The following is a 27,518-nucleotide window of genomic DNA, read 5'->3' as shown; positions in this document are numbered from 1 at the left end:
AGGAAATATTACATGCATCACTTATTTTTTTTTTTTAAAACTGTAATCTAAATGTTATATAGTGGGGAAAAATAGTGCTACTCACTATATACACTCACCGGCCACTTTATTAGGTACACCTGTCCAACTGCACGTTACCACTTAATTTCTAATCAGCCAATCACATGGCGGCAACTCAGTGCATTTAGGCATGTAGACATGGTCAAGACAATCTCCTGCAGTTCAAACCAAGCATCAGTATGGGGAAGAAAGGTGATTTGAGTGCCTTTGAACGTGGCATGATTGTTGGTGCCAGAAGGGCTGGTCTGAGTATTTCAGAAACTGCTGATCTACTGGGATTTTCACGCACAACTATCTCTAGGGTTTACAGAGAATGGTCCGAAAAAGAAAAAACATCCAGTGAGCGGCAGTTCTGTGGGCGGAAATGCCTTGTTGATGCCAGAGGTCAGAGGAGAATGGGCAGACTGGTTCGAGCTGATAGAAAGGCAACAGTGACTCAAATAGCCAACCGTTACAACCAAGGTAGGCAGAAGAGCATCTCTGAACGCACAGTACGTCCAACTTTGAGGCAGATGAGCTACAGCAGCAGAAGACCACACCGGGTGCCACTCCTTTCAGCTAAGAACAGGAAACTGAGGCTACAATTTGCACAAGCTCATCGAAATTGGACAGTAGAAGATTGGAAAAACGTTGCCTGGTCTGATGAGTCTCGATTTCTGCTTGAACATGACAATGAGTTCATTGTACTTAAATGGCCTCCACAGTCACCAGATCTCAATCCAATAGAGCATCTTTGGGATGTGGTGGAACGGGAAATTCGCATCATGGATGTGCAGCCGACAAATCTGCGGCAACTGTGTGATGCCATCATGTCAATATGGACCAAAATCTCTGAGGAATGCTTCCAGCACCTTGGCAGCTAATCCTGACATTCTATCAGCAGCTATACATACACTTTAAGGTTTTTTTTTTTCTCCATGTTTTATTGAATTCATTTAAATTTTGCTACATGCACCATGGCAATGGCTGGCATATGAAGTCTTGCTTTCTCAGTTGGAAGGCACAAAAAGCCAGATGTGATAAATACATCACAATTTAGCATTTTAGAAAATTGTAGTTGCGCAACTCTTACAGAAATATATTATGATTTTTGCGCAGCTATTTAATGCCTTCATATCAGTTGCTCTTAATAGGCAGTGGCTGCCAGTGCTTTCACCATGAGACTTTGGGGTAGATAAAGTAAAGCTTTTTTTTTTCTACTTCCATACGTCAAAGCTTCTTCAAAGTAACAATAAGAAATATTACTAGATAAACTTTTTTGATCAAGAATGTCCCTTGGATGTGTGCTCCTCACTAGAGATAAGCGAACCTGGAGCATGCTCGAGTCGATCCGAACCCGAACGTTCGGCATTTGATTAGCGGTGGCTGCTGAAGTTGGATAAAGCCCTAAGGCTATGTGGAAATCATGGATATAGTCATTGGCTGTATCCATGTTTTCCAGACAACCTTAGAGCTTTATCCAAGTTCAGCAGCCACCGCTAATCAAATGCCGAACGTTCGGGTTCGGATCGACTCGAGCATGCTCGAGGTTCGCTCATCTCTACTCCTCACTAACCGAGCACCCCCCCTCCCCCCACTTGAATACCTGCCTGTCCTATAGGCTCCATTCTATTTAGACAGATTCGGCCCCCTGCCCAAAAAAGAATTGACGGGTTAATTCTTTGGGGCGGATGACGGAGTCTGCCTGAGCATAGAATGAAGCCTATGGGATGGCCAGATGTTCAAGTGGGGAGCGCGCACGGAATCCGCTGAAGGTCGTCCATGTGGATTCTGTAGTGTGCATGGGCCCTAACATCGGAGTATGAACATTTAGCGTTTGATTCCCTGTGGCTGCAGAAGTTGGATGCCGCCCTAGGGCTACCAGGAAAACATTGATAGAGCTTCTCCATCTGCGGGATATTAAACGATGAGCATTCAGGTTCGCATAACGTTGCTAAACATGAACATTTTGACAGATGTGCTCAACATTAGTCAAGAATGTAAAGCTTTATTCACACTCATTCATTCACTCTACTGCTTTTAGAATAACTTTGCACACCATGGGAAAAATAATCAAAAACTTGACGGACCGATTAGCTATAAGTGGGAGAAGCAATAATGTCCCATAATGTATCCATCGTTCAGATCATAATGCATGTTGACCTCTTCTTGTGAACAGTGTTAGTGTAAATGTAATTTTTTTTTTCAGCTACAAAGCACAGGCCTGTAATGACTGTACGCAGATTGTCTAGAAAATAAGATTAGAAAATGCTGGAACGGGAACACAGAGCGGGGAGCAGTGAGCGCAGTGTCAAGTATCACATGTGTATTATTTTAGGAGGGAGGAGGGAAATTGGACTTTTCAAATGTTCTAGATAAGGTAGTAGACATAACATTTTTAATAAGGATTATGCTGTGAGGGTGCCAAAATAAATCTCCGCAGCGAAACGCACACAGATCTATCTTGGGATCCACAAGTTTTATTCAAAGGAGAGAATATTTTTGTTATCGTAAACTCTGTGCTCATCAGTCTTAATTAAGTTACTTCAGGTTTTTGGTTAAATTTAGCTCTGGTGCTTTACACTGAACATCTGTGTGGAACTGTATTCTGACCTGAATATGTGTATGTGTGTATATATATATATATATATATATATATATATATATATATATATATATATATATATATATATAAATTATTGTAACAGACAATGTGGAGAAGTTGTAGATGGAGTCTATATTTCCCCAAGTTTTATCAGAATGTATGCAGTAGGTCTGGTGTGCAGCCTGGTAATGGGTGCTGATGTCCAGGCCACAGCTAGACAGTCCGGGGCTTAGACCTCTGAGACAGAGTAATCAGGACTCAGGTGTGATGGCCTTATAAAAGCCTGCTAGGTGCTTAGATCTCTCTCTCCCTGGGGAAAAGAGCTAAGGCCAAGTGTCTGTGAGAGCCCTGCACTAAAACTGCATCAGGTTGTATGGACTGTGCTATATCGTGTTTTGTTGGTGCCAGGTACTAGGCCTGCACTGAGTTAGCCAGGAGCATTTATGGTTAGTTAGAGCCGGACAGGCATAGGCTTTTATTTTGCAGTTTTATTTTATTTTGCTACAACCTGAGAAATAAAACTGACTGCGGTCAGTTATACCAAACCTTTGTGTGGACTGACTCCTGCATGTGTCCCTGCCAGAGTGCCTGTCTACCCCAGGAGACCCTTTCCTGCTACCTAATCCCTTACAATTGGTGGAGGAGGCTTTAGGCACAAAAATCTGGCAGAAGAGAGCACTGTGTAAAATTTAAAGGGCCAGTGTTCTTTTTGTGGTTCTGATAAAGGACTATAAACCTGCACATATAAGATGGAGGACATGATCAATGGTTTGTTACATGCTGTTGCAGCACAACAGGAGGCTACCAAAGTGCAAGCAGAGGCTACTAGAGTGCAAAAGGTGGCTCTAGAGGAGACTAACCGCAGACTGACTGCACAGCTGGAGCTTGCACAGGAGGAGCAGAGGCAAGACCGGGATGCTTTAAAACAAGTTGTGCAGCAACTATCCAGTGTCTCTGGAAGGTCCGCAGGTGTAACTTTCCTGCTACCTAATCCCTTACAATTAGGGCTGGGCGATTAATCGAATTAATTCGATTAATTCGCCCAGAGTGTTTGGATCGATTTGATTTTTTGTGAAAATCGTAAATTCGATTTTCACAAAAAATCATTGCGGGCGGGCCGGACGGTGCGGTACGCGGGCGGGCAGACAGTCCGGAGACGGGCAGTATGGGGCTGGCGAGCGCTGCTGTGAGGTGCAGGGCGGGCCGGCAGTCCGGAGAGGGGCGGAGAGGGGCGGTGCGGGGCCGAGAGGGGCGGATCGGGCCGGCAGTCTGGAGAGGGGCAGTATGGGGCTGGCGAGCGCTGGAGTGAGGCGAGGGGCGGGCAGTCCGGAGTTATGCAGCGCGGGCGTCCTCCAGCACAGCGTCCCGCTCCCCTGTCAGCCACAGTTACAGCTCCCCGGTCTCTGGAGGAGGCAGCAGGGACTGCAGGGTGATAGTGTCGCTGCGTGTCCTGGAGCTGTACAGCGGGGTCAGATCCCGCTGTACAGCTCCAGGAATCACACTATCACCCTGCAGTCCCTGCTGCCTTCTCCAGAGACCGGGGAGCTGTAACTGTGGCTGACAGGGGAGCGGGACGCTGTGTGCCGGGGTGAGAGAAGGAGGCCTATGTGCACTCCTGCTCCAGTCACCCCCAGCCCCCCTCAGTCACCTCCAGCCCCCCCTCGGTCCCCTTCCAGTCACCCCCAGTTGCAACAGTCCCCCCCAGTCATCTCCAGCTTCCCCAGTCCCCCCCAGCTGCCCCAGTCCCTGTCAGTCATCCCCAGCCCCCCTGAGTTATCTCCAGTCCCCCCAGCTGCCCCAGTACGCGTCATCCCCAGCTTCCCCAGTCATCTCCAGTCCCCCCAGCTGCCCTAGTCCCGTCAGTCATCCCCAGCTGCCCCAGTCCCTGTCAGTCATCCCCAGTCCCGTCAGTCATCCCCAGCTGCCCCAGTCCCCGTCAGTCTTCCCCAGCTTCCCCAGTCCCCGTCAGTCTTCCCCAGTCCCCGTCAGTCATCCCCAGCTGCCTCAGTCCCTGTCACTCATCCCCAGCTGCCCCAGTCCCCGTCAGTCATCCCCAGCTGCCCCAGTCCCCATCAGTCTTCCCCAGTCCCCGTCAGTCTTCCCCAGTCCCCGTCAGTCATCCCCAGCTGCCCCAGTCCCTGTCAGTCATTCCCAGTCCCCGTCAGTCATCCCCAGCTGCCCCAGTCCCTGTCAGTCATCCCCAGTCCCCGTCAGTCATCCCCAGCTGCCCCAGTCCCTGTCAGTCATCCCCAGTCCCTGTCAGTCATCCCCAGTCCCCGTCAGTCATCCCCAGCTGCCCCAGTCCCCGTCAGTCTTCCCCAGTCCCCGTCAGTCTTCCCCAGTCCCCGTCAGTCTTCCCCAGTCCCCGTCAGTCATCCCCAGCTGCCCCAGTCCCTGTCACTCATCCCCAGCTGCCCCAGTCCCCGTCAGTCATCCCCAGCTGCCCCAGTCCCCATCAGTCTTCCCCAGTCCCCATCAGTCTTCCCCAGTCCCCGTCAGTCTTCCCCAGTCCCCGTCAGTCTTCCCCAGTCCCCGTCAGTCTTCCCCAGTCCCCGTCAGTCTTCCCCAGTCCCCGTCAGTCTTCCCCAGTCCCCGTCAGTCTTCCCCAGTCCCCGTCAGTCTTCCCCAGTCCCCGTCAGTCTTCCCCAGTCCCCGTCAGTCATCCCCAGCTGCCCCAGTCCCTGTCAGTCATCCCCAGTCCCCGTCAGTCATCCCCAGTCCCCGTCAGTCTTCCCCAGTCCCCGTCAGTCTTCCCCAGTCCCCGTCAGTCTTCCCCAGTCCCCGTCAGTCTTCCCCAGTCCCCGTCAGTCTTCCCCAGTCCCCGTCAGTCTTCCCCAGTCCCCGTCAGTCTTCCCCAGTCCCCGTCAGTCTTCCCCAGTCCCCGTCAGTCTTCCCCAGTCCCCGTCAGTCTTCCCCAGTCCCCGTCAGTCTTCCCCAGTCCCCGTCAGTCATCCCCAGCTGCCCCAGTCCCCGTCAGTCATCCCCAGTCCCCGTCAGTCATCCCCAGCTGCCCCAGTCCCTGTCAGTCATCCCCAGTCCCCGTCAGTCATCCCCAGCTGCCTCAGTCCCTGTCAGTCATCCTCAGTCCCCGTCAGTCATCCCCAGTCCCTGTCAGTCATCCCCAGCTGCCCCAGTCCCCGTCAGTCATCCCCAGTCCCTGTCAGTCATCCCCAGCTGCCCCAGTCCCCGTCAGTCATCCCCAGTCCCCGTCAGTCATCCCCAGCTTCCCCAGTCCCCGTCAGTCATCCCCAGTCCCCGTCAGTCATCCCCAGCTGCCCCAGTCCCCGTCAGTCATCCCCAGTCCCTGTCAGTCATCCCCAGTCCCTGTCAGTCATCCCCAGTCCCTGTCAGTCATCCCCAGTCCCTGTCAGTCATCCCCAGCTGCCCCAGTCCCTGTCAGTCATCCCCAGCTGCCCCAGTCCCTGTCAGTCATCCCCAGTCCCTGTCAGTCATCCCCAGCTGCCCCAGTCCCCGTCAGTCATCCCCAGTCCCCGTCAGTCTTCCCCAGTCCCCGTCAGTCTTCCCCAGTCCCCGTCAGTCTTCCCCAGTCCCCGTCAGTCTTCCCCAGTCCCCGTCAGTCTTCCCCAGTCCCCGTCAGTCATCCCCAGCTGCCCCAGTCCCTGTCAGTCTTCCCCAGTCCCCGTCAGTCATCCCCAGCTGCCCCAGTCCCTGTCAGTCATCCCCAGTCCCCGTCAGTCATCCCCAGCTGCCCCAGTCCCTGTCAGTCATCCCCAGTCCCTGTCAGTCATCCCCAGTCCCTGTCAGTCATCCCCAGCTGCCCCAGTCCTCGTCAGTCATCCCCAGTCCCCGTCAGTCATCCCCAGCTTCCCCAGTCCCCGTCAGTCATCCCCAGTCCCCGTCAGTCATCCCCAGCTGCCCCAGTCCCTGTCAGTCATCCCCAGTCCCTGTCAGTCATCCCCAGTCCCTGTCAGTCATCCCCAGCTGCCCCAGTCCCTGTCAGTCATCCCCAGTCCCCGTCAGTCATCCCCAGCTTCCCCAGTCCCCGTCAGTCATCCCCAGTCCCCGTCAGTCATCCCCAGCTGCCCCAGTCCCCGTCAGTCATCCCCAGTCCCTGTCAGTCATCCCCAGCTGCCCCAGTCCCTGTCAGTCATCCCCAGTCCCTGTCAGTCATCCCCAGCTGCCCCAGTCCCCGTCAGTCATCCCCAGTCCCTGTCAGTCATCCCCAGTCCCTGTCAGTCATCCCCAGTCCCTGTCAGTCATCCCCAGTCCCTGTCAGTCATCCCCAGTCCCTGTCAGTCATCCCCAGCTGCCCCAGTCCCTGTCAGTCATCCCCAGCTGCCCCAGTCCCTGTCAGTCATCCCCAGTCCCTGTCAGTCATCCCCAGTCCCTGTCAGTCATCCCCAGTCCCTGTCAGTCATCCCCAGCTGCCCCAGTCCCCGTCAGTCATCCCCAGTCCCCTTCAGTCATCCCCAGCTGCCCCAGTCCCCGTCAGTCATCCCCAGTCCCCGTCAGTCATCCCCAGCTTCCCCAGTCCCTGTCAGTCATCCCCAGTCCCCGTCAGTCATCCCCAGTCCCCGTCAGTCATCCCCAGCTGCCCCAGTCCCTGTCAGTCATCCCCAGTCCCCGTCAGTCATCCCCAGCTGCTCCAGTCCCCGTCAGTCATCCCCAGCTGCCCCAGTCCCTGTCAGTCATCCCCAGTCCCTGTCAGTCATCCCCAGTCCCTGTCAGTCATCCCCAGTCCCTGTCAGTCATCCCCAGTCCCTGTCAGTCATCCCCAGTCCCTGTCAGTCATCCCCAGTCCCTGTCAGTCATCCCCAGTCCCTGTCAGTCATCCCCAGTCCCTGTCAGTCATCCCCAGTCCCTGTCAGTCATCCCCAGCTGCCCCAGTCCCTGTCAGTCCCCCTCAGTCACAGGGGAGCACTGTTCCACTGGGAAGCAATACAGTTGTTGTCTCAAACATCATTAAAATTGTATCTGACGCTGTGAGAAAAATTTTGTTTATTTAGCAAAATAAAAAAATCGAGATTTAAATCGAGAATCGTTCAGATTTCTAAAAAAATCGAGATTTTATTTTTTGGCCATATCGCCCAGCCCTACTTACAATATATATATATGGACCCTTTAAGGACCTGTCCCAAAATGACACAGTGGACCGTGCAAATTTTCATTTTTGTGTTTTCGTTTTTTCCTCCTCCCCTTCTGAGAGCTTTAGCTTCAGTTTTCTATCTACAGGGCCATGTGGGGGCTTGTTTTTTTACAGGAGTACCGTATTTTTCGGACTATAAGGTGCACCGGACTATAAGGCGCACCTTTAATTTTAGCCTGCTAAGCCATCTAGGTTCATATATAAGGCGCACCGGACTATTAGGCGCACCGCATTATAGTGTATAAGTTTGAACGAACGAAAAACGTAAGTCACCTGCTGATCACAGTACTGTATTTACTGAAGCTCCTATGTCACAGTACTGAGGCTCCTAACTATGGTGGCCGTAATGCACCATGCAGGATAGGCAGAATTCTGCATTGAGCATTGTGACCACCATAGTTAGGAGCCTCAGTGCAGTACAGTGTTGCTCTATAACCTCCTGCGGAGAGCAGGACAGCGGGAGAGCGGGACAGGGCTACAACGGGAGAGCAGTACAGCGCTACAGCTGGAGAGTGGGACAGCAGGACAGGCCTGCGGAGCCATGGGCAGGGAGTCCAGGTGAGGGAGCGCTGCGCTGTGTTGTGTGGCGGGGAGATGTGAGCTCAGCAGCTTATTTGCACCATGGAGGCCGGAGCTGTCCCGGTTCATATATAAGGCGCACTGGACTATAAGGCGCACTCACAATTTCTTAGAAAATCATAGTATTATATAGTATTATAGTCTGAAAAATACGGTAGTTGTACTTTGTAGTGGAGGCTTTCATTGTACCCTAACATGTATGATGGAACCCCAAAATTAATTTTTATGAAGATATAAATTGGTAAAAAGGTATAATGGTATAAAGGAATGCAATTTGGTAACTTTTGGGGGGTTCCTGTGTCTACGTAATGCACTATACGGATTGTTATATTTTTAATAGATCGGACAACTACGCACGCTACGGTATATTATATGTTTATTTTTATATGTTTTATTTATATAATGGGGAAGGGGGTGATTTAAACTTATTGTGGGAGGGGCTTTGGGGTATTCTAATAATGATTTTCCCTTTTTTTTTTTTTTTTAACACATTTTTCTTGTACATACATAACTTTGATTATTCGCATAGCATAATCAGTGTAATAGGCTTTCTGCTCATTAAGCCTGCCTGTGGCCCCACGGGGGTAGGTGAGAGACCTTCGGCGGTCCGATACAGCAATCGGGTTACCAACCCAGCACTCCCCCCCCCCAATAGGTAATTGACAGGGGACTGGGGACTCCCTCTGTCAAACTTAAACTTTTTTTTTGCAGAAATCAATAGTACAGGCAATTTTAAGAAACTTTGTAATTGGGTTTATTAGGCAAATATGGCATTATCTGCATTCAAAAAGACTTTCCCCAGCCCCCCCCTCCTCTCTCTTATTCACTGCTCATTATCATTAAATCTCGACTAGTTTACATCAGTCGGGCCCTGTCTAAGCTATGGAAAGGGGAGGGGGGAGGAGGGAGATTAGTCACCAGCAGAGAACAAAGGTTTACACAGTGGGAGTTGTATGAAAGCCAGTATTCAGAGGTCAGTGCTGACTTCAGAGGGGAGAGCCTGGTGATGTAGCTGTAAATTAACTCTTTGTTGTCCTGTTTTGGTGCCTCATCTCCCTCCACCCCTCCCCTCTCTATAAGAGAACCATGAAGACAGGGGGGAGAGCTTCAAACTGCTTTTTCATGATAAAAATGCGTTTTCCGGCTATTAAACCAAATCACAAAGTTTCTTAAAATCGCCAGGACTATTGATTTCTGCAAAAAAAAAAATAAATAAATAAACAACAGTGACTCTTTAACTTCTGAACAAATTGCTTTAGTCCTAAACTTTTATAAGAAAGCATCTTGCCATTCTAAGGGTATGTTCAAACATTCAGTATTTGCCTTTGACAGGAGGATCTGTGGCAGAGATCCCAGGCTAACACTCAGGTTTCTGTTGCCGATGTGCAGTGGGTATACTGGTGGATACACACAAGGTTTAGATTGGGGGCTAATTTTTTTTGATGAGGTGTTTTTTACTCTGCAGTGCAGATGAAAATCAGTGAAAATTGTTATGATGCATGTGAACAAGATAAAATGCACTTGCATTTGCTTGAATTGTATGAAAATTAGTTCACTTGATAAAACCTTAAAAGCTTAAAGTGTAACTCATTTTTTTTTTAATTAAAATACATCTGTATTTGTTTTTGTCTGTGTAATGTATTAAAGGAGTTTTAGGCAAAATAGACTGTTGAGCTATTCATAGGACCGCTCATCAGTCAATGATCGGCAGGGTGCTGGGCAATTAGGATAAAATGGGATTTATCTGTACAAGTTATTTTTGCCTTTTTTAGTAATTTTTGTTGTTGTTTTGTTTCTTTAGGAACTTAAGCTGCCATTCACTTTCCTCAGTGGTCACATACATGAGCTACGGATTCATGTACCATGGACCAAGCTTGGATCAGAGTCCGTGGTGATAACCATCAACACTATGGAGTGTATTCTGAAATTAAAGGATGGAGCGCAGGTAAGTCTTTCAATCCAGATGCATTTGCTTTATGTATGGCAATAAAGATTAGGTATTGCCCCACATATTTTTCTTGGATACTAATAAAACAATGCAATCATAGCATTCACTGATTAAGATGAATGGAAATGGGCCAGCATAGACTATGATCTCGGTGGTTCACCACCACCACAGTAATTTGGGAGAATTCGCAGGTAAGAGGCCTTGGGCCAGAACAGGCAATATTTTTTTTTTTTTTTAAAGGCTGCTTTCACACATAGTGAGTTCACAGCAGATTTCACTTTACGGGTTTCACAGCAAATCTGTTGTGATACTTGGTGCCATTTCAGTCTCCCTGCATTTATGCAGAAGATTTTCATTCCGCTGCGAGAATGTAGTGAGGGACAATGCTTACCTACTTGCGATCCCCAGGCCCTGCTGCAGTCTCTGGGTATGTGCACACTGAGCAATTCTCGAGGAATTGTAGCTGAAAGTTTTCAGGCAGAATTCAAGCAGAATTTAAGCCCCCCATTGACTTCTATAGGATTCCTCTAGCAGATCTACAGCAGAAAATTCTGCTCGGAAATTCTGCAGTGTGAACAACAGAGCAGAAAATCCATTGAACACAATGGGACTTTGCTCTGCACATTTTTTACGGGAGGAATTTCAAGCTGAATTTTCAGCTGAATTTCAAGCTGAATTCCTCGCCTTTTCCTCAGTGTGCACATACCCTCTGGGTCCCTACACACTGACAGCCCACTCACTAACAGCTAAGTGATTGGCTGAGCAAGCCGTCAGCTATGCAGGGACCCAGAGACTAAAACAGGAGCGGCCCACGGAATCGAGGACAGGTAAGCAATGGTTGTTTATTATTTTTATTATTTTTAACCCCAAGACAGTTAAATAGTTGACATGGCTGTCACTACATTCTTGCAGCGGAATAAAAAAGTATTGCAGCGGATTTGCTGTATGTGAAAGCACCCTTAAGGGTGCGTTCACACCTACAGGATCCGCAGCAGATTTGATGCTGTGTTCAGTTATTTAAATGAAATCTGCTGCGGATCCGCAGCACAAATCAGTTGCAGGTCCGGTAAGTGTGAACGTACCCTAAAAGAAAAAAAAAAAAAAAGTAGTGTTTGTCAGTCACAGCTCTTTAATTTGCACATCTGTTTGTGGACTTTTTTTGGTTCTACATTTTGTAGAAGTTATTTTGGGGCGCATTGTTATCTAGTTAATAATTTTTGTTTTTTTTGCAATGGTGGAATGCATGAAAATTTTTGCTTTAGTTGATAGCCTTGGTGGTGGTTGGTCTGGCAGATACTACTTATCCACGCATTGTGTGGGTTTCAGTACAAGCGGTTGCTCAGTAATACTACATTATCTCTGCATTGGCGCAATAGAGGAATAGATGATCGTCTATAACTGTTCATTAAAGTAGTTTCAGCGCTGACTGCAGTTTCATAAAGGGGTCGCCTTTATTTGAAAACCTTTTTTACACTCCCTGATTTTATTAATTTTTTTTAATTTTTTTACAGCCCATATATTTAATTCATCTAGTATTACCTCTGTTAGTTCATTTCTATTAGGGCATATTCTTTGGTTTCCTGAGTTGCGTTATGCTATCTAATGGTGACCCCGTTGAAATTACAAATGCTTTTGTGCACTCAAGGAATCTCTACCACCAGCCAGCTGTGCGTCCTGTATGATCATGATGCATGAACAAAGCTCTCTACAGGGACAGCAGAAACTTGCATTAGAGTTACTGATGATTACACAGCTCCCAGAGTGTATACTTCTAGTCTCTTAGGTTGGATCCACACGTTCCTTATTCGCTCCGTGGAGCACGGACGACATGGACGGTGAATCCCTGTACTGGACTGTTTCCCTGCATGGGATGATGTATCAATATCATGCTGGGAGCGGGGAAACTTTGTGAAACTCTGCGGCAGTGTAGTGACTGAGATCTGTCACTACAGTGCCACAGAGATCCAAGCAGTTTCGCCGCTCCCGGAGTGATGTTCATACATCATGCTATGCAGGGTCCAGTGCAGGGATTCACCGTCCATGTTGTCCGTGCTCCACGGAGTGAACACTGAACATGTGAATCCACCCTTAGCTTCTTTGGAGATACATATACAGTAGATGATAATTATTACACTGTCCTCCCAGCAGGCAGAGATGGCAGTGTCTCTAGCTCCCCACGTGATGCTGTGTTTGTGTATCATGGGATTGATAGCAGAATTGAAAGGCAGAAGATGCAGCTCATAGTCTCATTAACGCTCTGGAATCAAGGGCACTTAAAAATTAATAATACAGTGGTACCGCGGTTCTCGAACTTAATTGGTTCTGAAAGGCAGTTTGAGAAGCGAGCAATGTCTTCCCATAGGAAATAATGTAAATGTGTTTATTTGGTTCCAGAACCCACTAATAATTACGTACAGTACCCATATATATTACATTGAAAAGTGTCCAGCTTAATCACTACAGTACAGAACACAGCAGCCCTATACAGGACATAACACTACAGGACAGCACTATACTGTGATAGGACATTACAGAACAGCACTATATACTGTACAGGACATTATACACAGAGACATTCAACAAAACCAGCAATTATAGTACAGTAGTCACTAACTCCTCACTCTATAGAGTCCCCCCACCCCAGCACTGTAAAAGATGGGAGATGGTGGTGCACTGCCTGTACTACTACTGTACTGTATATGCACTCCAGCAGTCTTGTACAGGATGGGAGGTCGTGGTGTACTAACTGTGCTACTACTGTACTGTATATGCACTCCAGCGGTCTTATACAGTACTGTACAGGATGGGAGATGGTGGTGCACTGACTGTACTACTACTACTACTGTACTGTATATACACTCCAGCAGTCTTATACAGTACAGGATGGGAGATGGTGGTGCACTGACTGTACTACTACTGTACTGTATATGCACTCCAGCAGTCTTATACAGTACAGGATGGGAGATGGTGGTGCACTGACTGTACTACTACTATACTGTATATGCACTCCAGCAGTCTTATACAGTACAGGGTGGGAGATGGTGGTGCACTGACTGTACTACTACTGTACTGTATATGCACTCCAGCAGTCTTATACAGTACTGTATTGTATGTGAAGCCTCACCAGTGCTAAACTCACCAGGTACAACCCACCATCCACGCTCGCAAAAACGTTCAGATACCGAGTACTTCAAGACTGTGTGCCCAAAAAGTGTTTTGAGCACCAAGCAAGAGTTTGAGAACCAAAGCAAACTTTCCTTGAAAATACTGTCTGAGTTTCAAGTAGTTTGAGAACCGAGGTACCACTGTACACTTTTAAATAATAAAAATCATATGGTCTAAAAGTCAAGTTGGCTGATCAGAATCAACATGACATGCTATAATAATGAATTTTATGGATTTAGCAGCGGGGATGAAACAGCTAGCACTGCAGGAGTCATGGTAGCAAGTGTGCATTATATCGACAAAAAAGATCTGGTAGAGCTTCTTAAAGGGAAGTGACCTTTTTATTCTGCTTTTCATTTAAATGTAGAAAGAAAGATCATCTTACCCAGCATGTTCTACTCACATTCCAGTGCAGATACGTGCAGTTTCTTCGTTTCCTAGATGATACATATAATTTTATTTGTGTACTTTTTGCGTTGATTTGTTTTTAGCAGTCGACCAAATGTACTTTGCTTTTACGGAGGCCTTTTTTATGGTGCGTTAAATTGGTTTTAGCGATGGGGGGAACGCACGGACATAAATATTTTTTATTAAACATGCATTATGTTTGGGAACCGGTCTGAAAAAGCGATTGACAAAATCCGGTGGCATGATCTCCGCAGTGCCAGAAAGATTATTGTCAGAACATGACATAACTGGAAAGACACATGTGCGCGTTCAGCAGGTAATAAAATATTTGGAGAACAGATCAGTGTGGATTGTGTTCTGGGTTGTCACCGGGGTCGGTTTGTGAGCTGTTCCATGTTCTACAATTTTATTTTTTGTTACTCTTGTTGCCAGAGTCTTATATCAGAAATAGAGGCTGCAGTAAACAAGTACTTAACCTACGCTATAATCTTTTACTGTCCTTCACTCCAGCTTCTGTGCTGTACAGTAAAATGTGTCAAAGTCATATTCTCTCTATATGGAAAACTACATGAAATTTATAAATTATTTAATGGCTTTCTTAAAATACACTTAAAATAACCCTTTGCTCGCACATGGCAGATTTGATTTTAGAACTTTCAGCTGTTGCAAAACTACACTTCTCATCATACCTGGACAAGCTTAGGCTGTCCAGGCATGATGGGGATTGTAGTTTTGCTACAGCTGAAGGTTCCCTATCCCTGATGTAGAACAAGGGTATCAAAGTGTTTCCCTCCAACTGTTCTACAGCTAAAATTCCCATCACTCCTGGATAGCCAAAGCTTTGGCTGTGCAGGCATGATGGGAATTGTAGTTTTGCAACATTTTCATAGTGCTGCCAGTTTGACACCCCTGATGCAGAAAGGATATGCAGCAGAGGGTATTTATAGAGTGACCTATAATAGCTGTTGGTACATTCACTTTAAAGGGGTAGTGCGGCGGTAAAGAATTATCCACAGAATAACACACATTACAAAGTTATATAACTTTGTAATGTGAATGGCCCCCTTCCCCGTGTCCCACCACCCCCACCCGTGTACCCGGAAGTGTGATGCGCTATACGCTATACTCACCTGTCACGTGCCGACACCCGTCTCCAATCTCCATTCAGCGACGTCTTCTTCAGCCAGCCGGCGGACAGCTCCGTCTGTTCCGAATGCTGGCCGCCCTCTGCACCGTCATCCGATGCTCAGTCGCGATTGGCTGAGCATAGTTGTGCTCAGCCAATCGCGGCTGAGCACAGTTGTGACGCGGCGGAGGGGGGACGGGCGGCAGCGACTCGGCCATCCGTCCGAAGATGACATTTGGCACAAAATGGCGGACGGCCCTCGACACGGATCAGGTAATGTATAATGCACCAACACTTCCGGGTACACGGGTGGGGGTGGTGGGGACACAGGGAAGGGGGCGATTCACAGACATAACATAAATTACAAAGTTGTATAACTTTTGTAATGTGTGTTATTCTGTGAATAATTTTTTAGCGCCGCACTACCCCTTTAAGGGTGCTTTCGTACATAGAGGATATGCAGCAGATTTAAAGGGGTTATCTACAAAAACATGGCTACTTTTCTTCCTCTCTTGTCTCCAGTTCAGGTGCGGTTTGCAGTTAAGCTCCATTTACTTCAATGGAACTGAGTTTGAAACCTCTCCCAATCTGGAGACAAGTGAGTGGAAAAGTGGCCATGTATTTGTAGCGCTGGGTAACCCCTTTAATGGCGCAGATTTGCTTAGAACTCGATCTTGCGATCGTCTCCCGCTTGTCCTTTATATTATATGGAGCCCATATAGCCCAGCTTGTTTATCATGTGTAGGAAGGTCTGCAGATCTGTAATGGATATGACCATTAGTCACTGTGGTTTTATTATGGCTCTGCTGCTGTGGATGTTGATAGCCTTTTGACACCAAATGAGGAGTTATGTGAGAAGATACTGAAGTGATGAGAATATAGGTAAGTTAGGCCTGCAAAACCATAGGCAACTTGTGTGTCCCTCCAGGCCCTCACATTAACCTTTTACAGCACTTGACTTGATGGAACTTACATAATATGTGTGACTGCTCAGCGTATTCTCACATTTTCCCCAGGAAGTTTTGATAATTTTCCAGCCCTCTCTCACCTTTTCAGATTCCTCAATTTTCCTTTTTAAAACATTGTGTAAGTGCTATTCCTGGAAATGGATTTATATGAGGTTTAAGACTTTGTAGAAAGTCTTTCCTTTCTGGTAGAGAGCAGAACCAGAGCTGAATAGAACTGGTTTCTATGATAGACAGAAAACACGAGACGAACCAAGGAGCTTGGAAAAAAATAGAAATTGGCATCATTGATCCCAGTATGGAAAGTGTCAGTAGTATATACCACTCACTACACCAGAGCTCTCATTGCTACAGTTGCATGCAACTTGAAGGGAAGCAGCCACATCGCTGGCACTCCGTAAACCCGCCCAGTACCTTGTAGCTGCCAGGCATAGCTCTGTGGTGCTATCTGCAGAGTGGCGGTATTTTTTCTAATGGAGTAGTTCAGCAAAACACAATTTCTTTAATATCAACTTTTGCAAGAAAGTGCCAGAGATTACTTTTATTACAAAATCTCCAGTCTTCCAGTACTTATCAGCAGCTGTATGCCCTGCAGGAAGTGGTGTATTCTTTCCATTATGACACAGTGCACTCTGATGCCACCTCTGTCCAAGCTACGAACTGACGAGGGAAGTAGAAAATCCCCACAGAGAACATCTCCTGCTCTCTAGACCGAAAGAATACACTACTCCCTGCAGGACATACAGCAGCTGATAGGTACTGGAATACTTGAGATTTTTTTTAATGGAAGTAAGTTACAAATCTCTGTCACTTTCTGGCACCTGTTGATTTGAAAGAAGAAAAATCTTGCTGAACTTACCCTTTAAATCCTTATGCTTGGAGGTGGAGCCACAGTAGCATGTAGTAATGCTGCCTCCTCCTTGACACTCAGTCTTGATTGCAAATTAATGCAAAGCCCAGCACTCATGCAGCCAATCAAGTATGCCACTGTGTCTCCATCTTAGTGCCTAATTACTGGGAGCAAGGGTTAAAGGAGAAGTCTGGCAAAAAATTTTATTAACGTATTGTATTGCCCCCCCAAAAGTTATACAAATCCCCAATATACACTTCTTATGGGAAATGCTTATATAGTGCTTTTTCCCTTGCACTTCCTACTGCATCAAGGCTTCACTTCCTGTATAACATGGTGCTGTCACTTCCTGGATAAAATGGTGATGTCACGACCCGACTCCCAGAGCTGTGCGGGCTGTGGCTGCTGGAGAGGATGATGGCAGAGGGACACTGAGGGACACAGGGCACTGGAGGGACACTGAGCATCCCTCTGCCATCATCCTCATTGTCCGGCATTTGATTACCATTGGATGTAGCCCTAGGGATTCTGGGAAAACATTGATATCCTTCCAGACAGCCTTAGTGCTGCATCTAACTACTTCAACCACCACTAATGAAATTCTGCACACTCTGGATTGCAATCAGAGCGTGCATGAGGTCCCGGATACGTTTCTCATTCTTATGCCTATATCATCATCCTTTGCCATGTTAGTTGGAGAACTCTGGCAGGCCTAGCTTAGGTTGGCATTACTTGGGTTGTATGATAATAGTCATTTCACTGTTAATTGCAAAGATAAAGTAAAGCCCACAGTAGCGGAATTGAGGCATTTTTAATGAGATTGCGTTGACATGTCAGGGCACATACTAATCGCTTGTAATATGGTAATTGCTCTTTTTGTGTTGGGAAGTGGTCTGTGTTTTTTTTGCACTATTAGATTATACTTTAGCTAAATGAAAGTAAACACATTGGATTACCTTTTAATGCCTGACCTGGAGTTGTGCAGCCAGCCGTATGGAAACTATTTTTCCCTTTCATTATAGATAACTGCACTCCTGGTTAGAGCGTTTCTGTTCCTTCCCATCTTCTGGGTCCGTCTCAACTTTTCTATAATGACCTGGCACTGAGGTCACGGCTGACTGTCATGTAAAATTCTGCTAAATTCCTTAACTCTCTTGGCCATATAAGTGCAGAGTAAGATTTCTTTGTAAAGTTTTGGGAAATATGCCTCTCTAGTATAAAAACAAGGCTTTTAACAGTAATGGCTTTTTTTTCTTCTTGGTTTTGCAGTAGTAATTACGGTATGACTAACAGTGGAAAGTTTTCCTGTCTAGTTTAGAGCAATGCGAGTTACAGTAATGGCATGTAACATCTTTCTGTGTTGGCTAATAATGATGATTTCCTCCAGGGACTGGCAATTCTCTGATCCTTTTGGACTGACTATTTAGCAGGTTTTACTTGATGAGCTGTAGGCAATTTTCTGGAAATTCTAAGGTCACACAGTTCAAGTGCAAGTTAAAAAGTTTTTTTTTTTATTATTTATGCTTTTTGTCTTGTTCCTTAAAGGGAAACTATCGGCAGGTCAGACAAATCTAACCTGCTGATAGATCCCAACTGGACATGGGATGCTGAGGATGAGGGCAAGTCTGTTACCTTCATCCTCGACACCATCTCTGTGCTGTTTGTAGTTTAATTCAGTGCCTAGTAAGGCCGTTTGGAGCACTGTGGGCGGGGCTACTGCCCCCAGCGCACTGATCCACCTCAGCAGACCAGCCCCTTATAATGATTATTAGTAGAGCGTGCCGGATCGGTGCGCTGGGGCTTGTAGCTCCACCCCCAGTGCTCCAAACGACCTTATTAGATGTTGGATTTAACTACAAATTGCACAGAAACGGTGCCGAAGATGAAGGTAAGAGACTTATCTTCATCCTCGGTGCCCCGTGGTCAATAAGCAGCTATCAGCAGGTTTCCCTTTAAGGCTAAGGACTGTGGATATTTTCTGAATATTTTTTATTTATTTTTTCCTTTTAATGTTTGTGCCATGGTTTTGCATCTGGATTGCCTATTGCTACTCTGCATCCAGCGTACCTATACTGTGTTCACATTGAAGAAATGATAGTTGGTTCTCTTTCATCTCATGGAAGAGCATGGTTTTACCTTTACATTCTGTAGTGGGTGGTTTATACACTAGGTAGGTGATACCTGCCTGATCATACAGGTCTGACCCCCAAAGCCCCCTTACTAAGAACAGATATTCCATACCCCAGGTGTCAATAGAGCAATGGAACATCTGGCTATGCTTTTTTGCCTGACACCCTGGTGCCTTGCCATTATTATATGGTCTGTTGGGCTAGGGGAAAACCTATAGGGTACTCAGTTTCTACTCTTGAATGTGGTCCACAGCCAAACTAGGTTGGTAGCATAGTGGGTCTATACTAGAGATGAGTGCTACTGGAGCATGTTCGAGTCTGATCGTTCAGCATTTGAATACTGCTGGCTAAAGAAGTTGGATGCAACCCTAAGGTTGCCTGAAAACATGGATACAGCCATAGGCCATGTTTCTAAAGAGCCTTAGGGCTGCATCCAGCTTCTTCAGCCACTGGAATTCAAATGCAATCGGACTTGAGCATGCTCGAATAGCACTCCTCTCTAGTCTGCACCTGTTGCCTTGCAACACACATTTATGGTAAATATGATAGTAGAGCATTTCCATTTCTAAGCTGCTTAAAAATTTATATTACAGTCCTGACCCACTGTGGGGCTAATAATATATCCTTGGCTCTTTCAAGTCAGTCAGGCTAGTCCATTATATGGCCCTGAGGTTGTATTAGATGGCCCAGTCGTGTCTGTGAATGAGTACCAATCTCTGTGATCGGCACTTGTTTACTGAGCCTTCATAAGGCACGATCAGTCGTACAGACCTTTCCTATTATGAGCTGCACATCCTGTATTTTTTTTTTATTTTTTACAATTTTTTTTGGTCCGATTATCCAAGGAACAAGCATTTGCTTGTTCATCGGCTGATCTCTGGTCTTATTACACACAGCAAAATTTTTAGCTGATAATTTCCCTGTGATGCTAAAATGCATTGCAGCCATGATCAATTTAGTTGTTAGTAGTATATAGTTTTTCTTTTTTATGAGTTTCTTGGTTTTATGACTTTCTAAATTTTTTTAATCTTCTTCCTTTCTATTGCAAATGTACTTCCGTTGGCTATTAAAATTAGTCTAAGGGTTTTCCTTGTAATAACCGTATGACGTGGTCTAATCACTGTTCACATTAGCAGGCATACCGGGGGCCAGGAGGGCCATTCCCAATCCCATTTTTAAAATCTCTGTGGATAATGATGAACTATTTTGGCAAGAATTGGGCCGCAAACTTAACTTTTCTTGCCATCAAAAATATTCCTAAGCACCTACCACTTAAAAAGGGGTCAGCACTTACGTAAACTAATTTAGGGAAGTTTTTTTGCATTCTTTTGCACAATGTGTGTTTATACGTTCTACAGCTGTATCCCGATCTTTAATCCCAGAAAGATTTTATTACAATCTCTGGTAATTGCTGTAACCTTCCGGATGATAGCAAAGTGGAGATTTAGTTTTTTGTCAAATTACATAATAGCTTGGTAATAATCTTCACGTCGCAATACGTATAAAACAATATTTTCTTTTTCGGTGTAGATGGCCAGTAGTTTCACTACTTAGGTCTCCTCTGATTCGGCAGGGTGATAAATGAATTCTCGGAAGACTTGCCAATGAATGGAACATTCTGGGGAGCTGTTGTGACAGCTGTGAGGAGTAGCAGGCTCCGTGTATCAATGACAAGTGTCGGAGAGCGTTCCATTTTGGAAGGTTCAGTTTATGGGTCATCTGTTGGGTAAAATAATATCACCAATGGACTTTGCAGAACAACCTTTTTTTTTTTATAACATACACAAGTGACTGATTTAACCTGTTAGGTAGTTCAAGTAACCTGCAAGGAGGAAATTAATGATAAACAAGGTTATTTGGGTATCAACTACTTATGGTTTTTGAGAAATGGATTATATAGGATTTAAGAAAAATTTGATATTAAGATGTCGCTTAATTAAAGAAGCTATGTGCGGTGAGATCTTTCTGAAGATCACTTCTTTATCCAGACAATATTTAATGTCACATATTTTAAGTCCATGACACATTTATATGTAGTGGCCATGTTGTTTTAGAAGAACACCCCCATTGAAGACCACCTTTTGCAATTTTGGGTCGGTAAGACTGTGGCAGTTTGGGTGCTCGTAGACTGGTTTCAGCTACACTTGCATTTTTATTATGGCAAGTCCTGGTCTGAGCATAGGTTACATGACCTTATCAGTTCCCGCCCCATAGAGCTGTAGTTGCATTAAAGTGTCACTGTCGTGTAAATTTTTTTTTTTTTTTTTTTTTTACAGAAATCAATAGTACAGGCAATTTTAAGAAACTATGTAATTGGGTTTATTAGCCGAAAAAATGCATTTTTATCATGAAAAAAGCAGTTTGAAGCTCTCCCCCCTGTCTTCATGGATCTCTTATGGAGAGGGGAGGTGTGGAGGGAGATGAGGCACCAAAACAGGACAACAAAGAGTTAATTTACAGCTACATCACCGGGCTATCTCCTCTGAGGTCAGCACTGACCTCTCTGACCTCTGAATATCGGCTTTCACACAGCTCCCACTGTGTAATCCTGTGTTCTCTGCTCTCTGCTGGCGACTAATCTCCTTTCTCCCCCCTCCCCTCTCCATAGGTTACACAGGGTTCGACTGATGTAAAAAAGTCGTTATTTTCTCATAATAGAGAATGAGAGAGAGAGAGGAGGAAGGGGGGACCTTGGGAAAGTCTTTTTGAATGCAGATAATGGCATATTGGCCTAATAAACCCAATTACAAAGTTTCTTAAAATCGCCTGTTCTATTGATTTCTGCAAAAACAAAACAAAACGACAGTGACACTTTAAGACTTGCAGCTTCAATACAAACACGAAAGCAGATGTATTGCAATAGTAACTCAGCCACACTCTACTTTGTCTATGTGTTAAAGTCTTCTATTCAAAATACATTCGCTGGGAATAATTCCAGGTTTCTATAATACATAGTCTCATTGATCACCATAGGCACCAATTGTAAAAAAAATATATAGTGCACAGTTGTTGTTTTTTTTGTGATTTACTTCAATCCTGTTTTACTAGTGGTGGGTAGTTCTATGTACACTTTTAGGCCGACATATGAATGAGGCCTTACTTTGTACTCCTAGAAATTTAGAATAAATTCTAGAATTATTCTAGAATCCTAGAATAAGGTAATGCCTTATATTGCTATGCTGCACTTGGCATTGTACTTGTTTTTGCTGGGATGTGGAATAGATAAACCAATGAATAGAATTTTTAAAAATCCCCTGAACATGGTTTTTAGGGCATGCAAAGAAGGCAAGGAAACCGTGGCGCGCCTATCCTTTCCGGTTTTGTCTTAGCCTTGGCTTTGTTTTTCAGCTAAATGTGGTACCATAGAAGTTCTACTAGGAACCTTTCCTAGAACAACAAGATAACCTATATAACCTATATTTTTATTATGTCTATTTCTTTTCTTCATGTTTTTCTTCACTGTTCTCAGTTATTAATATGAGGTTTCTTACAAACCTGACTGAGACTTTAGTGAGAACCTTAGTGTGACCTTAGTGGTACCGGTGCCTTGGTCTCTGGCACTATACACAGTGTGAGCTTTGTGTAGCTATACACCTGCAAAAGCTTGAAAGTTTAAAGAACACTATGGACAAAACCAGTGTACTGTATTTTATACCGTGTGTAAAACCAAGTTAGTTTGATTTCTCTGCACTGCAGATAGTATTGGGTAGTGACTCAATAGAAGTATTAACCATTACAGTGAAGTGTGTGTGTGTGTGTGTATATATGTATATATATATATATATATATATATATATATATATATATATATATATATATATATATATATATATAATTTGGACGATGTTTTCCTGTGAATCCGATACAGTATCAGAAATGTTGGATTCAGCAGCTGGCTGCCTGGATGTGTGAACTACGCTTAAGACCGCAGTTAAAAGCCTGCTCTGCTTTAATGTATAAATCACAGTTCGTGCATTGCTTCACGGATGAAAGCCTATAGTCGAGACGTGTTTTGGAAGCTGGCAAACGTTGGAACAGCGTGGTTGTTGAGTTATAAACAAAACAATAACACACTGAGGTTGGGTTCACTTTCCAGGCCTATAAACAGATCTTAAATCTGTAGAGATCTGGAACTTAGGTGTTGATAGACAGAGTTGAAAAAAAAAAAAAATCTTGAACGGTTTGAAAATGTAATTGGGTTGAAAATAAAAGATTCCAATGTTTGTCACTGGAGCTGGTGCAAGTTGACCCTATGGAAAAAGGTGCCCCCCCCTCTCTCTTTTTTTTTTTTTATCTGTTTCAACCAGCGCCAAATTTCGTAGCTGATAAATGGCGTTGAGAGACTGCCCTCTGACAATTCAGCGAGATTCTTTGGTTTGTATTTTATTGGTCCCTGGTCTATTATCTGCTGTGGCGCTGATGTTAAAGCAGGCGGTCTATCAGAACTTCTATCTTTAAAATACACGTTCACCTCAGGAGCAGACCGGAATCTTATCTGAGCTCTGGAAACACCAGGATAACTTTACCTGCAGCATCTCTCCACTTTATAGGTAAGGCTGGTGCCAGAAATGATGAATTTTCACCTGTTTAGTGTTCGCTGTGTTAGAAGATATAGCAAAGGTTTACGTTCGTATGACAGCAGTAATTTTTTTAATAAAATGTTTTCATCCTATAAAATATCTCTGTGCAGTTGCTAAATTTACATGATTGTGGGAGAAAAATCATAACTTTAATATTTCAAATGACAGAAACAAGAACATAAGTTGTTATACATCTGGGTGTAGCTGACTTCATACTGAGAGGCAGGGTATCTTAGATTATAAAGATTATAGTGTTCTGATGTTTGAGGCTGTGTTCACATAAAAATAAGGGCAAGTAACAGCCACTTGACCATTAATAACGGCCGTTGCTTTGCACTAATTTTTTCATCATATGAACATTGCCTAAGTTTGTGTTTTTTCTGCTTTTGGAGCCAAAACCAGGAGTGTACTTGGCTTTGGCTCCAAAAACTGCATTAAACTTTTAATGTTTGAAAACCCTAAACTCAGTATGCAGATTAGTTTTAATCTAATTTGCATACTTTTTTCCCATGGAGCATGTTCTCTATACACTAGCTCGGTCTCTTCAGTAAGATCAGGGGCAAAACTATTTAAAATGTTTTGGAGAAAAGAAAGCTTGAGGTACACTTAAAAGAATCTCTTTTTTCTTTATCAAACTTCTGACATGTCATAGAGAAATGTCTGATGATTGCATCTGTGTAAGTCCAGGTGTTGAGACCACATGGAATGCTAAAATGAAGGGGAAGAAATGTTTGGTTGAACACCGCTTGATATGGGGGGGGGGGGGGGTTAAGTTCCTTTCATGAGCCTTAATAATCGGGCTGATATGGTTCCCTGAACCGCTGTATAAAGCTCCTGCAGCAGCTGTGGCACGTACTGGGCGCCACTGCAGTAGTAGCTGTATACCCGAAAAAAAGAACTTTAATCCCCTCTATTGCGGGACAAGCAGCGGCGGGGAAGTAGTCATCTGGACGGCTCCCCACCCGTATCTAGTCACCACGCTCTGCCTGTCAGCGTGCTCGGAGAGGATGAATGACAAGCAGAGAGGTCCTTTACTGCCCTCTCTGCCTGTCAATCATCCCTATGAGCGCGGTGACTAGATACGGGCGGGGAGCCGCCCAGATGACTACTTCCCCGTCGCTGCCTGTCACGTCCCGGGGGATTAAAGTATTTTTTTTTCGGGTATACACCTAATGCTGCAGCCATGGCCGGTACGTGCAGGAGCTGTATACAGCAGTTCATGGAACCATACCATATCAGCCCGATTGGTCTGGTTCCCTTTACATCAGAATAAGACTTGTGCATAGAATTCACCTGCCGTGGCTGTATCCATAGTTCTGGTGGCAGGAGCAATGCATGCCAATTGCATGAAAATTTGTAATCACAGGTACCCCTTATAATGAAACTCTGAGGCTTTTATTGTACGCCGTGTGTTCGGATTTTCTAGGGAAAACATTGGGGCCCAGCATTGCACCAAACGCTTCTGCCCCCTGATTCTAGAGATTTGTCTTGGTCTCATCCCCCAGACTGTCCCACCATTCAAAACATCTGACATATCTGTGACTTTTCAGAAGTTTGCTTTAAGTTTATTTACACTTTAAGTGAAACCTACAAGTTACACAACAAGTCTTTATCAATGTTCTCAATCTGTTTTCTGAGTTTTTCCTCATCTTTTACAGTGTGCAGGGTGGAACTGTTTGTGTAATGCTCAGTTGACATCTGCCTCTCTCCTTTTCCATGCAGCTACTAGTGCTTTGCTGTTACCTCTCATGTGCCTGCTTGGCCTGTCTATGACTATTTTGCAAGACCGGTTCATAGACTGTGTTTGTCAAGACCTTCTGCCAACAGACATGAGCGAAATTCTGACAGCATTCCGAGACATTTACTAAAGCACCACAAGGTTACCCAATGAACCCTGCTTGTAGTGCTGAATAAGCTGCATTAAGTAAGAGATGAACACAGATCAGAACAGGTTTGCGTTTGGCAAAGGCACAGTACTGGTATATATGAGTCTAAAGAGACATCCATATGCCATACTCATTTCTTTTTCCCCACCATGATTTGGAAACATTGAAATATTGCTGGTCTCTTAGCAATAAGCTGTATCACTAAATATACCCCTAACATAACCCCCAGCAGTCAGCTGTAATAAGTGGGAAAATCTCAATCTACAGTAACTACTTAGTTTTCCTGCAGCGCCACCAAAGGAGGAAATTCTTGAATTATAGCCATGCAATATGAATTGATTAAGGTGTCATCGTAAACTAGAGACATGCCTGTCTAAAGTTTGATCGGTTTGGGTCTGAGTGTTCATACCTCCACCGATCGTGAGAACAAGCTGAGAGAAGACCGTGGTAAGCATGGTCCTCTCTCAGCTCTGATGAGTCGGGCTCCTAATGTAAGTTTGTGCAGCCCTACTCTTTACACTGACACAGAGCGGGGAGCAAACCATGCACCTGCAGAGTGCCATTCTCTCCCCACTTGTTCTCATGATCGGTACACTGAAAATTTGGACTTGGACTGATCAACACTTTTGACGTGTCTCTATGACATAACAAAAGTTTTTTTTATGATGACCGGTGCATGGTCCCTTCCCCGCTCTGTGTCAGTGTACAGAGTTGGGCTCCATAGACTTACATTAGGAGCCCTGATTCATGATGTGACACAGAGCTGGGAGAGGGTAGTGTAATCTCACGTTCAATTTCTGTTTCCTGTTCCTTCCACTGAACATGATCACAGGTGTGTCATCAGGTGGGTTGGGCAGGTGTCCCTCTCATGGGCTGGCTGGAATTTCACCATGATTTTAGCCCTGCCCCTGTAAGTGGAGCTAATATCAAAGCTCAGTAAGGGTGGGTTCACACTACGGAATCCATGCGGATAACTTCTGGTGGATTCCGTCGCTCGTTCGCAGAGGCGCACATCTCTGCCCATGCAATGACACCATTCTATGGCCGGGCGGATTGCGCCTTCCACCGAAAGAACTGACTTGTCAATTCTTTAGGTGGACAGTGGAATTGGCCCGGCCATAGAATGGTGTTTATAGAGCTGGGGGGATATGCTCGCTGCCGTGATAAGGTACGAGCGACGGAATTCGCCAGAACTTATCCGTGCGGATTCCGTAGTGTGAACCCACCCTAAAAGTTGTAGCAGAAAGGGCATCATGATATGAAGTCCTGGAAAACATAAGCTGTATCCAGCCCTAGGGCAGCATCCAACTTCTTCAGTCGCCGGGACACAAACGTTCAGGAAGCTCGCTGATCACTAATCATAAACTATAATTTTGGAGAAAGTACATGGCACTGTGTATTGGTAGCCATAGAAAGCTTCCCTTTTCTTTGCATTGGCTTTCGTGTATACGTTCCCCCTTGAATTTGCACTTCCATCCCGACATGTTTTCTGCAGTAAAACCTTATGAAGAGAATTTACAGCTAACAGCTTTTTATTTGGCTTTTGGCAACCAGCAGTAACAGCCCCAGGATTTATTGCCCCGCATTTATTTTATCTTGATATTTTGCAGCTTACTGCGTTATTATCATGGGAGGGTGGTGGGAGATGTCCGTGGTCCTTCTGGCCTCCTTTCAAGCTCACAATTTTCACACATTTCTTCATGGCTATTTTGGTGTTCACTCCGAACTTGTTAGTTGTGATTCCCATACAGAATTAAGACCTTTTCCAGCCTCTCTTCAGATAATCACACTCGTAAATATTGTAGCATTTGCTGGTATTATCACACATTTAGTGGAGTGAAAGGTTCACACAAATCCTAGGTGGCTAATAAACCCAAGTTATTGGAGCAATTAGAAAATGAGGGAAACTTATGGAGTGATGCTTGTTTTGTTTGGATAATTTTTCATTGAAATTGTAAGGCGGCGTGCCAGAATGTTTTATGTCTTACAGAATCTACAACTGATAAATGCTTTTCTTCATACGAAATGTGCGACTATCCCGGGTGCTTATTTTAAAGGGTATTCCTAGTTAAAAGTACTCATACACTATTCACAAGAATAGGGGCCCAATTACATCCCTTGATATTTTACG

At 45.1% G+C, this 27,518-nt stretch overlaps 1 protein-coding gene across 8 annotated transcripts in view; it reads left to right on the top strand.

Moving 5' to 3' along the window:
• VPS13B (vacuolar protein sorting 13 homolog B) overlaps positions 1 to 27,518 on the top strand; it is a 729,531-nt gene that overhangs the window by 6,505 nt on the left and 695,508 nt on the right. For all 8 annotated transcript variants that reach the window (XM_069957347.1, XM_069957346.1, XM_069957349.1 and 5 more), the window contains exon 3: positions 10,132 to 10,275. In XM_069957347.1, coding sequence (XP_069813448.1) covers positions 10,132 to 10,275 — 144 coding nt within the window. The remainder of the gene's footprint in view (positions 1 to 10,131; positions 10,276 to 27,518) is intronic.

This window comes from Dendropsophus ebraccatus, chromosome 2 (assembly GCF_027789765.1).
Source record: "Dendropsophus ebraccatus isolate aDenEbr1 chromosome 2, aDenEbr1.pat, whole genome shotgun sequence".
Taxonomy (NCBI): domain Eukaryota; kingdom Metazoa; phylum Chordata; class Amphibia; order Anura; family Hylidae; genus Dendropsophus; species Dendropsophus ebraccatus.
The sequence above is the reverse complement of the archived record's forward strand: the minus strand, read 5'-3'. Positions and strand labels throughout refer to the sequence as shown.